This window comes from Sylvia atricapilla, chromosome 9 (assembly GCF_009819655.1).
Source record: "Sylvia atricapilla isolate bSylAtr1 chromosome 9, bSylAtr1.pri, whole genome shotgun sequence".
NCBI lineage: Eukaryota > Metazoa > Chordata > Aves > Passeriformes > Sylviidae > Sylvia > Sylvia atricapilla.
Window position 1 is genome coordinate 14,298,869 of NC_089148.1, and position 15,171 is coordinate 14,314,039.

At 54.7% G+C, this 15,171-nt stretch overlaps 2 protein-coding genes and 6 non-coding genes across 8 annotated transcripts; 3 read left to right on the plus strand and 5 right to left on the minus strand.

Moving 5' to 3' along the window:
- Positions 1-1,954: 1,954 nt before the first annotated feature.
- On the plus strand, positions 1,955-4,168 carry LOC136364865 (leucine-rich repeat and transmembrane domain-containing protein 1-like). The gene is made up of 2 exons (XM_066324984.1): positions 1,955-1,995; positions 2,253-4,168. The coding sequence occupies exons 1-2, from the start codon at positions 1,977-1,979 to the stop codon at positions 3,458-3,460; spliced, it is 1,227 nt and encodes a 408-aa protein (XP_066181081.1). The 5' UTR covers positions 1,955-1,976; the 3' UTR covers positions 3,461-4,168.
- Positions 4,169-7,179: 3,011 nt separating this feature from the next.
- Positions 7,180-7,309, minus strand: LOC136365273 (small nucleolar RNA SNORA35). Its single transcript, XR_010744328.1, has one exon. It is a non-coding gene; the product is annotated as a small nucleolar RNA SNORA35 (small nucleolar RNA).
- A 499-nt stretch (positions 7,310-7,808) lies between these two features.
- Positions 7,809-12,588, minus strand: RPS8 (ribosomal protein S8). The gene is given in 10 exon segments (XM_066324985.1): positions 7,809-7,914; positions 7,916-7,971; positions 8,479-8,569; positions 8,572-8,613; positions 9,549-9,658; positions 9,661-9,726; positions 11,075-11,113; positions 11,116-11,173; positions 11,541-11,644; positions 12,482-12,588. Coding segments are annotated over 10 exon segments (624 nt in total). The 5' UTR covers positions 12,486-12,588; the 3' UTR covers positions 7,809-7,860.
- Positions 8,168-8,239, minus strand: LOC136365267 (small nucleolar RNA SNORD38). Its single transcript, XR_010744322.1, has one exon. It is a non-coding gene; the product is annotated as a small nucleolar RNA SNORD38 (small nucleolar RNA).
- Positions 9,224-9,297, minus strand: LOC136365266 (small nucleolar RNA SNORD38). The gene has a single exon (XR_010744321.1). It is a non-coding gene; the product is annotated as a small nucleolar RNA SNORD38 (small nucleolar RNA).
- On the minus strand, positions 11,712-11,796 carry LOC136365265 (small nucleolar RNA SNORD55/SNORD39). Its single transcript, XR_010744320.1, has one exon. It is a non-coding gene; the product is annotated as a small nucleolar RNA SNORD55/SNORD39 (small nucleolar RNA).
- A 565-nt stretch (positions 12,589-13,153) lies between the features above and the next one.
- LOC136365275 (U5 spliceosomal RNA) lies at positions 13,154-13,268 on the plus strand. Its single transcript, XR_010744330.1, has one exon. It is a non-coding gene; the product is annotated as a U5 spliceosomal RNA (small nuclear RNA).
- A 1,628-nt stretch (positions 13,269-14,896) lies between these two features.
- LOC136365260 (U5 spliceosomal RNA) lies at positions 14,897-15,011 on the plus strand. Its single transcript, XR_010744316.1, has one exon. It is a non-coding gene; the product is annotated as a U5 spliceosomal RNA (small nuclear RNA).
- The last annotated feature ends 160 nt before the right edge of the window (positions 15,012-15,171 follow it).

Sequence of the window (15,171 nt, forward strand, 5' to 3'; positions counted from 1 at the left end):
CTGCTGCCCTTGAGGGAAGCTGCCTTGTTCCATCAGGGCCCCGGGGCTCCCTGGGGCACTGGTGGCATCACAGGTTTTCCGACGGAGGCCCCAGCTCCGGAGCTGAGTCAGCGTCTAAAGTGCGTGGGTGGAGGCACCCAGGAGTGCCGGGAGGCCCCGGGGGACCTGTCTGGGGGTGATGTGACAGACAGGCCCTGCCCGGGATTCCCCACAGAGGGACGGTGGGGACCTGTGAGGACTGAGAGCTGCCATCTCTGCTCCTGCTCCCCAGTGCCTCTGTCACACAAGGGGCAAGGGGCATGGAGGGACCCTACAGCCCGTGTCCTGCCGAGGCTGAGGCACCTCCTCTCCAAGAGGGATGGAGCCTGGGCGCAGCTCCCCCCCTCCACCTGCACCTGGGGTCCCCTGTGATACTGAACATCTCAGTCATGGGTTTTCCCATCACTGATCTGGGGCAGTGGGAGGAACTGTGGTTTAAGATCACCAGCCTGTTGGGCCTGGGGAAGGGGAGGCTGTGGGCTGAATTCCTGACTGCCTGCAGCTATTTAGGTGGAGTTATAGGAAAAGGGAGTCAGGCTCTTTGTGGAGGTGTACAGTGAAACCATGACAGGCACTCAATGCAAGCTGCATCAAGGGAAATTCCATCTAGATATTAGGAAACTTTTTTCCCCTTGTGCATGTGGTAAAATTTCACAGGAGCCCAGAGTGGCTGTGAGATCTCTGTCCTCCATGATGCTCAGCCCTGGCCTGGTCCCCTCACCCTCGTGGCATTCAGTGATGCTCAGCAACATCAGGAGCAGTGGAGCTGAACCCAGCTGCCAGCTCACATCTGCACCAGGGCTGCCTTCCCAGGGCAGCTGCAGGGCACTGCTGTGTACCCTGCATGCAGTGCCTGGGCTGCAAGAGCAACACCAGCCAAGCATCGGGGCGCAGACAAGCTCCCCAAGATTGGGGTGACAGCCTTCACCCCCTCAGGAGTGGAGTTTTGCCATCCCTCAGCACAGCTCTGCAAAGCATGAGGCTGCAGCCACCAAGGAGGAGGATGGAGAGGGTGGTTGGTCCCTTGAGTGAGCTGGGGAAGAAAGTAGCAGAACCAGCAGGGGCCAAGGCATGCCAGGAACTGGCAGGTTCCACAAGACACCACAGAAATGCCCAGGTCCCATCTTACCCACCTCCACCAATACTCAAGCAAAGAGCTGTTGGTACACTCCACGTGCCTCAGTTTACCCAGTTCACCCTGTAGTGAGCACACATGCACTTTCAGGGTGTGCAAACAGAGCTTCCCTGTCCAGCACTGCTTTTCTATGGGATGTAGTGCTCATGTCTGACTCTGCTCCTCCTTACCGGCCTGAGACTTGTGGGGGGATGGAGGGAATTCATACGGGGTCTGGTGATGGAGTGCGACACTGGCCCTTTTGGTCCCCATCTGGCAAGAATGTCCACTCTGCTTCCTTTCCCCAGTGGAGCTGGCCGTTGCACCCAGCCGGGCAGAGCCCTCTCTCCATCCGAGGAGAGAGACAAACTCAGCAGAGCCCAGCCCAACCTTTCTCCAGGAGCTTGGGGGACTAGAGTACAGAGGGGACTTCAGGGATACATGGCTTCTGGAGGGGCAGAGTAGGTGGAGAGGGAGAAGCTGGGAAGGGACATTCTTTCTGGGGGATGGAGAAGGGAAGGATGATGAAGGGATGGGTACTATGGCTTATGGAGGAGGGGCAGAATAAGAGGGAACCCCAGGTTGATTAACTACAGGGGAGCTGGGTCGAACGTAGTTTGGGGGTACCGCTGCACAGTGTGGCTGGAGGATCCATGGCTGGCGGGACTCCTGCGAGGGGACAGGGAACGGGACGCTGAAGGGCGACCATGGGCCGGGGCGGACGGCGGCGGGGCCGGGGCGGGATGTGGCCCTCCCCGCGGCGAGGCGGAGCCGGCGGCCGCGCCCGGCGGGAGCGCGGCGGGACTCGGAGCGGCCCCGGAGGATGGGGCGAGCGGCGGCAGGTGAGGCCGGGCAGGGCACGGGGGGCACGGCCGCAGCTCCGGGCGTCGCTCGCTGCCCGCGGGCACCCTGCCGGAGCAGCGGGACGTCCTGGGAGAGGCAGCCCCGGGACGGTGGCACTGGAGGACCTGCGGCGAGCGAGTCCTTTCGTTGTGGGGAGGAGAAGTGGGTTTCACTTTCTCTCGCCGGGAAGGCTGGAGAAAAGGAGCAGGAGGGCGGGTGGCACAGGGAGTCACGATCTCCTCTGCTCTCCCCGCAGGCGCCGGGCTGGGCACTGTGTCCCTCTGGGGCAGCCTCCTGCTCGCTGCCGGCCTTACCCTCGACCCAGCACCGCCAATCTGCAACTGCTCGGAGCCCATGGACTACCAGACTTTCCGGGAGGCTCCGCTCCCTGAGAGCTGCTGCCTCAACTTCACCAACTCCAACATCACCCACCTGGACTGGGGTGCACTGGTGGGGGTGCAGGGGCTGCGGGAGCTCTACCTCTCTCACTGCAGCATCACAGCCATCAGCAATGCACAGGGAGTCCCTCCTGCCTTGGAAATCTTACACTTAAGTCACAACCTGCTGGAAAGTCTCCCTGGAAGCTTTCTAGAAAATGCCCCTAATTTGAGGGTTCTTTATCTGGACAGCAACCAGCTTCAGGAGCTGCCCAGGTCCTTCCTGAAAGCATCTTCCCAGGTCCAGGAGGTCTACCTGGGCTTTAATGCCCTCACCTTCCTTCCTGCCAGCCTCCTGAAGCCATCTCTGCTCCAACTTCAGCTCTCCAACAACAGCTGGGACTGCAGCTGTGCTTTGCTAACCAACCTGGAGGGTTGGTCCACCCAGGTTGCTGAGGTTATCTGCCACACACCAGAGCATTACCACGGTGTGGGCCTGCAGAGCATCCCCCGGGATGAGCTGTGCCGCTCGCACAGCCTCACCGCCCTCTTCGTCTGCGTGCCCCCTCTCCTCATCCTCACCAGCATCACTTGGTGCTTCTGCCGGCAGAAGAGAAAGACCAACTATAGCTTTCAGAGCAGGTCCCAGAGCCACGGGGCCATGGCAGGGAGGAGCAGTGCGCCAGCATCTGCAGAGCCCCACCACTACATCCCCTATGAGCTGCCTGCTGCTCCCTCCACAACTGAGAAGAAAGTGCTGCTGGGGAAGCAGGTCGTGCTCCAGCCTTTTGAGGATCCACTGGAGAGTGGCAGAGACCTCTACGAGGAGGTGGAGGTACAGGTGGGATCCCCCAGCAGTTCCCAGGTGCCATCCCATGAAGAGGAGCTGGGCACCCCAGCACCAACTGCAGAGGAGCTGGGCAGTGAGCCAGAGGTGGACACTGTCAGTGTGAGCGAAGTCCTGAAGGACTCTGCTGACCGGGAAAAGATCTACATGAGTCACTCTACCAGATATTACAACCTGGTGCCTGGTATCGAGCTGGAGGACTCAGACAACCTGGAGTATGAGACCATTGACCTGCACTGATGCCAGGAATTGGGCTGTGTCTGGGACACACCAGCAGGATGGCAGGGGCCAGGCAGGAGTGAAAGCCACCAGAACAGGAGAGGCACGCATTGTCCTGCCATGGCTTACAGTGGCTTACATGGCTTGCAAAGCTGCACCCCCAAATACCCATCCCTTCCCCCCATGCTACCATGTGATCCCCTTGCTTGCCATGTGCTGCAGCTGGGCAAGAGTGCAAGGGTACTTCGGGCTCTGGGGACCCGGTCACAGGATGGTGGTGCCTGAGGAAGGACATGGAGGGAAGGTGGGGGCTGGTTTTGAGGATCAAGTGATGATGCTGTGTGTGTGTTTGCCAAACCCACTGACCAAAGCTTCCTCTCTTGTTGGAGCCAGATGGTGCCTGGCACAGACCTGCTGCTCTCCAACCTGCAGAGAATGTGCTCTGGAGACAAGAAATAGGGCTGGCCCTGTCTGTGTGCTCTGCAGGGAGTGTCGCATTTGGATAGGGAGCCCTGGGCTTGTCAGGGGAAACCTGTGGTGGCTCTGCCTGCTGCCCACTCCACAGTGGCACAGAGCCTTGAAACAGTCAATGCACGTTTGCTGCTTCATGGTGTGTGTGCACACTTGTGGGACTAGGTGTGTGAAGTGCACACAGGGCGGCATCAGAGGGGGCCCTTTGCAGCCGGCCCTGTAGGATCCAGCTCTCAGTAAGAAATAAAGCATTTTACTCCTGGCAGTGTGGCTCCATCCCTTTGTGTTTTGGGGTAGAGGGGAGCCAACCAGTGGGATGTGGGGAGTACAAGGATGGTGGACTTCACTCCTACCCCATCTACCCTCCCATGCCCTGGGTGATGGCCTAGTGAGGGTCTTGCCCAGGATCCCTGGAGCCTCTTTGTCGCCCTGGCAGAGCAGAGCTGGGCACTGGCCGAAGGCAAACAGAGCCTTTGCTTTATACCAGGATTTACAACAGGGGTGGGGAAGGTGTCAGCCTGCTGTAAATGCCACAGATCCTGAACAAAGCAAGGATTTGTGGGGCTCCTGGGAGCAGGGCAAAGGCTGGGTTTGCTGTAAATCGCTGCCCAATACAGGCACCCCCAGCAAGTCTCACCCATGGTGCTCCAGCCCTTCTCTGTGGATGGAGGATGAGTCTGGCTCCTCCTGCCCAAGGGGGACAGTCTCCAGGCTGGAAGCTGCACTGGCCACCCTGTCTGCTCTTGGAGCTGTGCTGGGCCTGGTGCCCAGGCAGGAAGGGAGGGAGCTGGGCAGGGCAGGACGCTGTGCTCCGGCCTGCAGAGGAAGTGGTGTTTCCTGCACAGTGCAGTGGGGCTTCCAGCAGCCCGTGGTGGGACAGACTGCTCAGACCTAGCACTGCTCAGTCCCAGCCCCACCTGGCCTGCGGACAAGGATAGGGTGATTTCTCTTCATGTCTCCTGTCACTCATGGATGTTTCACACTGTTTTATATCCAGCTGGACACTTTCCTTCCCTGCTCCTTCCTGGGCCCTGGCAAAGTATCCCAGCCTTTAATATCCCTCCATCACTCTCTGCCAAGTACTACATCCAGGGCATCTCAGTGTACCCCGGCTCATGCCACTCCCACACGCCCACAGTGACAGAGGGACCAGGGCAAAGGCAGGACAGGCACGTTAGCAGCTGTTCCCAGGGGCTACAGCCCAGCCCATGGCTGGAGATTTCGACTAGGGCTAACAACAGCTGCATTTTTCACATGTGCTCCAGAAATGCCCATGGCCCTTCCGCGAGTACCCCTGTGCTCATGTACCCTGGAGTCCCATCCCAGGGCTGCTGGGAACAATGTAACATCCTCTCCTTTCCCTCATGAAGCCTAAATTCAGATGCCACGGCTGATGCAAAGGGGAGTGACCCAAATCAACCCACTGGGCCTTGTCCATCCCCAACTCTGGTACCTGCAGCCCCTGCCCAAATTTCCACCTGTGACAGGTGGCAGGGAGGTGTGACCAAACCCAGTGTTCCCTGTTCTTCGTCTGTGACAGCCACGGCACACTCAGACATGTATTTTCTCCAAGTGCATTAGTTTAAAAGTTCCCTTTCCTGCAAGTCCCCCTTCCTTTAAAGCTCCCCAATTCCCTCAACAAGTCAGCCCTGCTTCCCCTCCACGGCATTCAGGGTCACTACTCGACATATTGAAGTGTAACCACAAGGTCATTTCATTTCCTGGGTTGGATCATGTCCTATGAAAATACCCCAAAGTTAATTTATGTGGAGCTGAGAGAGCCACTCAACAGCAAGGAGCAAGACACAAAACAAATTACTTCACCTGGGTTATGCTGCAGCTGATCATCCTATGAAAGCAATTTTTTAAATTCAGACCTTCCACCAGTGGGTAAGGTCCTAAGCCTAACTTTTGCATTTCCAAAGTCTAGCCAGGCTAAAGTTGTGCTTAACCCCAGCCCCTGCCCATCACTTCCTGGCTCAGTGTACAGCACGTTTGCCCACTCCCAGGCAGGTAAATCCCTGTGCCATCCAGAGGGCTGTACATCCCACAGCCTGCACCACCTTGGGAGTGAAGCGCCACACACCCCTGGCCGGCTGCCACTGCTTTGTTCCCATGTCACACTTCCAGCGCAGCTCCAGGTGCCACTTTTGTTCCCATGGGCAGTCGCCCTTGGCAGCTGTTTCTCAGAGTAGTAACTGTAAACAGCACACATTGATGAGCCATAATCACATTAAGCAGGGGACAGGTGTATAATCCTGCCCTGACACCAAGCTGGCATTTGCTCCATAAAGCCCTAGTTTCTACATCAGTTTAAAGTTCCCCAGAAACACCCTGAATGCTGTTTGCACTCTGGAAGATGACGGGAGAGAAGAAACACACTCAGAGGAAGCAGCCGTGACACATCCCTGCCAAGTGCTGTTATCGCCTCTGCTCCCTCTCTGGAAAGCAGGCGTTGCTGGAGAGCAGGGAAAGTTTACATCGGATCACTATGGAGAAGGAATGTGCTTGTGCAAACATCCCACCCAGCCCAGGTCCCACTGCCAGGGACTCCTGAACTGCAGTGGCACCCAGCTGGGCTGGGCTCTGCTCAGTGCCCACGAGCACAGACCCAATCTGTGGCATGGTCAGTACACACCCACACCATAACCTGCTGCCGTGGTCATCAGGAGCAGGTACCATTCTTCAGTGTGTAGCTCTGGCATTGACTCGTGCTCATCTCCCTGCCAGCAACAGGATGAACCCACACTGCCCAGGGTACCTCCTGCTGTTACACCTGGCAAACATGGCACTGCTTCGCAGGAAAAAAACTTAAACCCCTCCCCCCAAAACCCAAGTTACTTGGGGGCACAGAGTTGCATTTTCAAAGCATGAGACTCATGTGTCTCACCACAACTCTGCCTGGGGCAAGGTCATCATGGGCCACCTCCTTCAGTTCAGAGCTGACTGTGATGCTGGGGCTGTAGGGAAGCCTGACCTGCACCAGTGATCCAATGGATAATGAGGCCCTTGTGAAAATACACAATGAAGTCTGCAGTGTGTTCACCTGACAGGGACAAGGTGTGTGAGCCTGGCCTGCCCCCTGGCACAGGACCAGCCCTCAGATGGGCTCCTGACTTCCTGCTACACCTACACAAAGGGCAATGATTTCCAGGTTTACTTTCCTTGAGGACAGGAGCCTCTAGGAATGGTATCACCAGAACATCCAAAAAAGCTTTTTTTTTCACCACAGCTTTCAAATTCCACAAGTAACAGGGCAGAAAGCTGTAGTTTGTATCCAGCTTTCGAAAGGGACAGACCATGATGTGAGCCTGGCCCTTCTGCTAGAAGGAATTGATCTTGCACTGGAATGAGACCAAGGAGGTCAGGGAAAGACCAGCTGGTCATTGAACAGTGCCACCTAGTTTGGTGAAAAGATACTGGATCCTGCAGGGAATTGTACAACCAGGCAGGAAACAAAAGGGGCTGCTGGCCCTGAAACCAGGGGATGAGAGCTCATGTAATGTGGAAGGCAGAGGCATGAGTTACCAGCTGCATAGGCTGAAGGTGGAATAGCCAAGTTTTCAGCCAGACTTAGGCCATTTTGCCCACTGACCTCTCAACACCCGAATTGCACCACATGCTGACCTAGCACAAGAATGGGGTGAGGGGAAGACAGACACCAGGTGCTCCCAGGAACCCAGAACTCTTAATGAGGGTAGATACTTGCACCTTCCTCCTGCTCACAGGTTTCTAATATTGGACATTCTCCACTTCTGCCAAATCTGACAACTCTTTTTGCCTGAAGACATTAAAGGGCTCAGGGATCCTAGAGTTCCATCTTGCTTCACACTTTACATGGCAGGTGAGCTACAGAAGCCCCTTCCATACTGTGCACACAAATGAGCACACAACCCTGTTACGGTAGTAGACTCTTGGTTTATTCGGTCTCTTAGCACAAGAGTTTTTATTCATTTGCCTTTTCTGGCCTTGATCTTCCTCAAGTAGAACTCCAATTCCTTGCCCTTCCAACACGTAGCCATCGGCTCGGCCACACTGTCCAGGTCTGGAGGCAATGCAGGCTGCAAGGAGAAGTCACCCCGTTAAAAGTCTGGCAATTCCCCACCCCAGTGCACACACCAAAGAACAAACACTGCATGCAGCCCCACTGCAGCAGCACAGAACAAGCAGCTCTGAGTAACCGAGTCACCAGCTCATGTGCCTGCTGCAGCTCTCCTGCCTGAGGTTCTCTGGCACTGCTGCAGACCCTAATGAAGTCCTCCTCAGATCTCCAAACTGTCATCGCTCGGGTTCAGTAGCAGAACTGGACAAAGGTCTCATCACCAGAAGACTTCAGAATGCTAAACTGTTTGCCACAGCTTGAAACATCAAAGCTCTCAGATGCCTGAAGCACATTTTTCTGACACAACACGTGCTGACTTTGCAAGTCTTGAGCCCCATTTCTTTCTCAAAGCCCCAATGGCAATAATAAACTGCAGGAGCCTGGCTGGCCAGATTTCCCATCCTGCCCCAAGTGGGGTATCTCTGGAGAAGATAAAAGTACAAGTTACTTTAATGCTGTCAGGGACTCACCAAGTAGCTTCCTTGCTGGAACTGCTCCTCAAGAATACTTGCTATCTTGGCATTCTTCTTTCGCTCATCATATTTTTTCTGGATCTTTCTTTGAACGCTTTCTTGTTCAGTATTTCCTCCTCTTCAGGAGTCTAACCCAAGACCAAAAGCAAAAAAATTGTTTAACAAATGGCCACCTTCCACTAACACAGTTTGTTTTCCACTACCATGAAGGAAACACCCCTTGTATTCTCAGCACTGTACTGTTTTCAAAGTTATACCTGGCCGATGTACAAACACTTTGATCACACAGAACCAGGTGCTGCATTTCACTTTTTAGACCAAGAAATGCAGCACTGCTAACCAGAGTCACTGCTGACAGCTGAGCACAGTGTCCTAGGGAAGGCTGTTCTCAAGTTAATGAAACTGCAAAGGTTTTCCCTGGTGAATCAATCCTCCTACAAAAGCACTGAATACTCCTTCCCTCTGCAGAAATAATGAAAGCAATTTGGTGTGGTGCAAATCCAGGCTGATGCGCTTTCCTCCTTTTTCTGCACTACACAGCACCCAAACCAGAAAGTCTTTGCTTTAAATGCAAGGACTAACCTGAATGCCACATGTGGGGGTTTTAAATACTTTCAAACAGTCTGGTGTTTGATTCTTAGATTAATGGCTCAGTGTAGTGTCAAGACACTTAAAAGCAACCCCCAAGCTTCTCACCAAAGCAATCACTGCCCAGCACAAGAACCTGACCTACAAAGTCTTCCTCAGCATCCCTAAATTGTCATCGCTCTCCCTTCAGTAGCAGAACTGGACAAAGGTATCATCATTAGAAGACAGAGATCTTGACAGGCAGGTTCCTTGTGCACAAATTGGTGTAATGCTTACGTGAGAGCTCTTGCTACTGAGCACTCCATAAGAGAGCCAGAATTTATCCTGGGAACCTACGGGAACACAACTCGGATATAAGCAATGCTAGCATTGCGGGGCACCCAACCCTATCTGGCAGGCACTGTTTGTCAGGATGGGTAACTGCCTGTGGCAGGGCAGACTCTGCTGTGCAGGAGCCAAAAGGAGAAGCCCAGACGTCCAGTTTGGCGCCCTTCTTGCGTCCGAGGGGCAGGGCATAGTGGGCCTCGTACCACTGCCGGTAGGGGGTGCTGTCAATGAGCACGATGCAGTTCTTCACCAGTGTCTGGTCCGCACCAGCTCGTTGTTGGAAGCGTTGTACACAACGTCAATAATCCTGGTCTTGCGAGTGCAGCCTTTCAAAACAAGAGCACAAGTTCAGACCTACAGATGAGTATACAGTTCATAGCATCTTGCACATACCCTTTAAATAACGGCACTCAACACGCCATTCATACCCTCCAGCCTGCCTGGCACTGAATTAACTTTAACTAAAAGATGCATCTATTTTTTATCAGTCAAACTTTTTGTTAGGACAGAAATCGACATCTGGAAATTAAATCCCTCCCTACATGGGAAAACCAGGATCAGGTGGTCTTGCTGGAACTCGTCTCTAAAGTATCTAACAATTCTAGAAAATAAATTTTCAGACTGCAAGATCAGCAGATGCCAACTAAGACTGCACACAGGGCTCAAACGCTGTATGAACTTGCCAGAATCACTGAACTAAGCCATACTGGGAGGACTGCCCTGCAACACATTCCAGAACACACTTTCATAGGATGAGGGTTTATGAGTAAACTGAGAAGGGAGGCTGGTGTTTTCACCCTTCCAAGACCCATATGAAGCCTGCGGTCTTAGGTACTAGATTTGACTGCTTAGCAACCTGCCCTGAAAACAGCCCTCACATACACAAAGAACATGCACAAAGATGGGTTTTCTCCCCTTCACTTATGTACCTCATCCTCGTTGCAAGGTACACTCAGCCTCCTCACATGTGCAATACTGACTGCAGTTGCACTTTTCACTGCACAGACAATGCTCTGACATAACTGAAAGCATGTCCTATCCCTCACACCATACAGGTCACTAACCCACCACCGTCCTTACTGCCGCTTTACCATCCTACTCAAGCAACACTGACTGGCTCAAGTGATACTGTTGTCAATTCGTTAAAGCAAAGAAAATCCACCTTGCTCAGGGGAAATATGACAACCTCCCTCTTGCTTCTGAGCTTCCCACTTCTGCTTAGCAAAGCGAAATAGTAAATTTGCACATGCTAATGTAACACTCCTAGGTTCAGGCCTTCTCACAAGCATCCTCAGCACTTTTCTCTGTGCAGGCCACTTAAGGGATGAGAACCACGTTCACTGACGAACAAAATTTGCATTTATGAAGGACTACTCCCATTACGATTTCAGCCCCTCTTTAACCCCTCGTCCCCATAAAAAGTTAAGGAAAGCATGTCACTCATTGTAACTATGACACTCCTCTCATGGTGACCTTAGTGGAAATTCAAGTCCCCTAAGGCCCATCATAAGGTCAAAGTTATCATCCATCACCATGCATTGCTGCTTTAGCTGCTAGCTTCCAGGATGTTCAATGCAGGCCCCACAGCTCCATGCTTGCATCCTTCTACTCTGCAGCAGTACTGTAGACGAGCACAGGTTTCTCTTCCATGCAGCAGGCTCACCACGTACTTACATTCTGACCCCCAGGAGAAGTTGCCAACATCCAACCGAGGGCTCGGTACTTCTTATTTCCCCCACGAACTCTCACAGTATGAATCCGGCGTGGGCCAATCTGCAGTCAGAAACAAACACCAGGCTGGTGGTGCTGGAATGCTGCCATGGCCCTCACAGGAGCCCAGCACAGCCCTAACTCGAAGGCAATGTGGTCAGTGTAACTATGGACAAACCCCAGCATCGGCAGATGCATTGAATGACCAGAACGGTCTATTGCGTCTGCCTAAGGTGAAAGCTTCATCACTCAATTGCCTCTTACTGCAAAAATGTATCACAGCTTTCCTATCGGCAGAGGGGCAAATACCACCTTTCTTTTACAGAAGCACGGTCAGATATTCAACCCCTGCTAAAAACAGCAGGGGTATTTAAACCTCTACTAGCACAAGAGCAGCAACTCGAGTTTGAAAACCCTGCCAATCACTCACCTTAGTGTTGGCGGGAGGTCGCCCCAACTCATACTTCTTCTTATGGTAGGGCTTCCTCTTGCCCCCAGTCTTGCGACGCTTGTGCCAGTTGTCCCTGGAGATACCTGGATGGAGAGCAGTGTGGTCAGAGAGTGCCACGAGCCCACTGGCTGCAGCAGCAGGGCGCGGTTCTGAGTCCTCAGCTCTCCAAGGTTGGTATCCGCAGAGTGCACTCAGCTGAATGCAGCAGTTAGAGAAGCTTCATCATTGATACTCAGATCTGCCCCGAACACATCCCTTCCAGCAGAGCTGTAGAAAGCAGACAGACGCCCTCTTCCTCCGTGTCCTCTTTGGTAAGCTGCCTCCCAAAGTACGTCGCGTGCTGGGCACTCTCTGGGAAGCGCCCGATGCCGGTCTGACAGGCACACTACAGCAATCGTCCTACGCTACTGGCAGGACGTGGTAGGTCCGCTACAGGAAGGGACCCCCATCCCACCTGTCCGCTGAGGCCCTACGACAGACACCCCAAATCAACTCAGCCTGCTGGGTCCCCAGCGGGGACCATCTCTGCAGAACACGCTACCTCGCGCAAAACTACCAACTTGTTCAGTGTTCCACAACGCCACCCTGCACCCCTACTGCTGGGTCCACTGAACGCTGTTCCACCTCACCCGCATCTGCTCATCCGCAGCCGACACCGGGAGCGATCCCAGCGCTCGGGATCTGCAGGAAATCAAGGCACGGCGAGACGAGGCCCCGGCCCCCATCATCCACCAGCCGCCATGTTGGGCCCGCTCGCCTCCCCCCGCCAGCGGCTCGGCACTACCGCAGCCGCCCCGATGGCGGACGGCGAAGGCTGGCGGAAGCCCCCGCTTGCCACCGCCGGACGACCGGGCGGAATGCGGTGGCGCAGCGGGTGGATGGCGGCGGAATGTCGGCAGGCCGGAGGCCCACTTCACTACCCATGGTGCGGCACCAGCGCAAAGAGGCGGGGCGGAAGTTCGCGGGGCGGCTTGGCGGGGCGAGCTCTCGCGATGTGGTGACGTCACGGCGCCGCCAGAGCGGGGCGCGCGCCGTTGCCCGGAGACGCGGCGGCGCCGAGGGGAGCCGGCGGACAATGGCGACAGCTTGCGGGGGCGAGTTTGCCCGCCGGCCCGGCAGGGAGCGGGCATTGTCAGGACTCTGTCTGCCGCAGGCCCGTCCTTCCTGTCCCGCGGGTCACCGCGCGAACGTCTCCAGGCAGGGCCCAGGGCCCGGTGTCCCGCGGCGGGGCTGAGAGAGCGCAACAAGCGTCGGGCACAGGCCCTGCGGGTCGTCATAGCCTCATTAGCATATGCATGTTAGTGTTCTGAAGCATTTACATGCCCGCTGCGCAGCGCAGAGTCATTAGCATATCCCTCCTTGGTATTCAGATATATTTCCATACCCAGGGTGCATCGCGCGCGGCGGAGCGGCTCCGGTCGCGGTTTCCGCCGCTGCTCCCGGGACTGCCGCGTCCGGGCACGGGCTGCATCCACATCTGTGTCACGGGAACAGGCCGCGACGGCGGGAGGTCCGAGCAGGACAGAGGGAAGTCGCCGTGTCCTTGAGAGCGACAGAGGAGGGACGCTGTGTGCGCAAGGGCGGCAGCGGGCATACTCTGGTTTCTCTTCAGATCGTATAAATCTTTCGCCTTTTACTAAAGATTTCCGTGGAGAGGAACAGGCACGAGTGTCGAGAAATTTTTTGAGGCTTCACTTCGGTGAAGCTATCCCTATTCCGGTTTAAGAATAGAAAAGTTCAAATAACTTTAGAATGCCGTACAGGGTGCGTGTGGACTAAAACAGCAAACTCAAAACGATGTTATCGTTTGAGTCCTATAGATATGGTGTAAGTGGGGATTAGGGTTCTTTACGATCGTTACTGTCCAGATTTCACAAGTGTTTAATAGGAATGCGCTGGATGGGCGCAGCCAGGGTGCTGTGTGCACTGACGTTATATCCAAGTGGAGACAGGTGACAAACGCTACGCCGTGCCTCAGGGCTGTGTCTTGGGACCGGCTGGGGCGTTTAATAGCTTTATCAATGACACGGACAGTGCGAGTGAGTGCACTCGCCGCCCGTTTGCAAGGTGACTCGTGTGGGTGACACTCCGGAAGGACAGGGTGCCATCTAGGGGGATCTGGACAAACCTGGCCCCACAAGACTCTCATGAGGTTCGACAAATCCAAGTGCTTCGTGCTGCCTTTGGGTCTGGATACTCCCGGACACGAGAAGAACTGTAGAACACAGACTGGGAAAGTCGCTGAGAGCAGCCCTGCTGAGAAGGCAGTGGGGGTTCTTATGGGTGAAAAACTGGACATGAACCAAAAGCGAGCAGTCACAGCCCAGAAAGCCAACTGCATCCTGGGCAGCAGGTGAGGGGAGGCAATTCTGCCCTTTTACTGCTGAATCCAGCTCTCTGGTCCCCAGTACAGAAAAGAGACGGATGTGTTGGAGCAAATGCAGAGGAGGCTATGAAGATGATCAGACGGCTGGGAGTCTCTCTCCTGTGAAGGCAGGCTGAGGTAGCTGGGGTTGTTAAGCCTGGAAAAGGTTTGGAGAGATCTTATTGAGGTCTTCCAATACTTAAAGGGAGCCTATGAAAAAAAAGGGGGAATAACTTTTTACAAAGGCATGTGGTGATAGGGCAAGAGAGAACGTTTTAAAATTAAAAGATCAGAGATTTAGATTGAATATTAGAAAGGAATTCTTTGCTAGAAGGATGAGCGATTCTTTCCGTGAGGGTAGCGAGGCACTGGAACAGGTTGGCCCGGGAAGTTGTGGCTGCCCTATCCCTGGAAGTGCTCAAGACCAGGTTGTATAGAGTTGTGAGCGATCTGGTCTAGTAGGAGGTGTGCCTACTCAGGGCAGAGGGATGAGAACGAGTTGAACTTTAAGGTCCCTTTCCAATCCAAACCATTCTGTGATTCTATTTATTTTCCTTAACTTTGAATTTCATACTATTTGGCTTTCATTATTGAACTCCTCAGTCTCAAGGCATGTGTTTCTTCCTTGTACCCGTCCCGCGGGATGGGGACAGCGAGCGAGCGGCGCCACGGTGCCCAGCCGGGGTTAAAGCGCCGCAGGCACCCGTGAGCCCGGCGGAGGCTGAGTCCGCCCCGCCCCGTAAGCGGCCCGATTTGCATACCCAGGGTGCCCCGCGGCGCCGCCGCTGTCCGGTCCCGCTGCTGTCCAGCGCTGCGGCCGCTGCCCCCGCCCGGGCTGTGCTGCGGGGACTGTCCGAGCTGTGCGCCCGCAGAGCGGGGCCGGACATACGGGGCCGGTGAGCGGCGGCACTCGCCCTGATTTCTGTGGATGGGAGCAGACGGGGGGTGTGTTGGGGCGGAGACAACCGGCATACTCTGGTTTCTCTTCAGATCGCATAAATCTTTCGCCTTTTACTAAAGATTTCCGTGGAGAGGAACAAGTACGAGTGTCGATTAATTTTTTGAGGCTCCCTTTCGGGGGAGCTATCCCTACCGTGGTTGAAAAACAGATGAAATTTCGCTAATAATCCGGGGAAAACGTTAAATCTGAAAAGCACTTCGTTGTCGTTGTATGCTGACAATAACTCTCCTGCGTTGGAGGATCTGCTCCGTTACCTCCACATTTCACCGGTGCCGAGCGCGGCT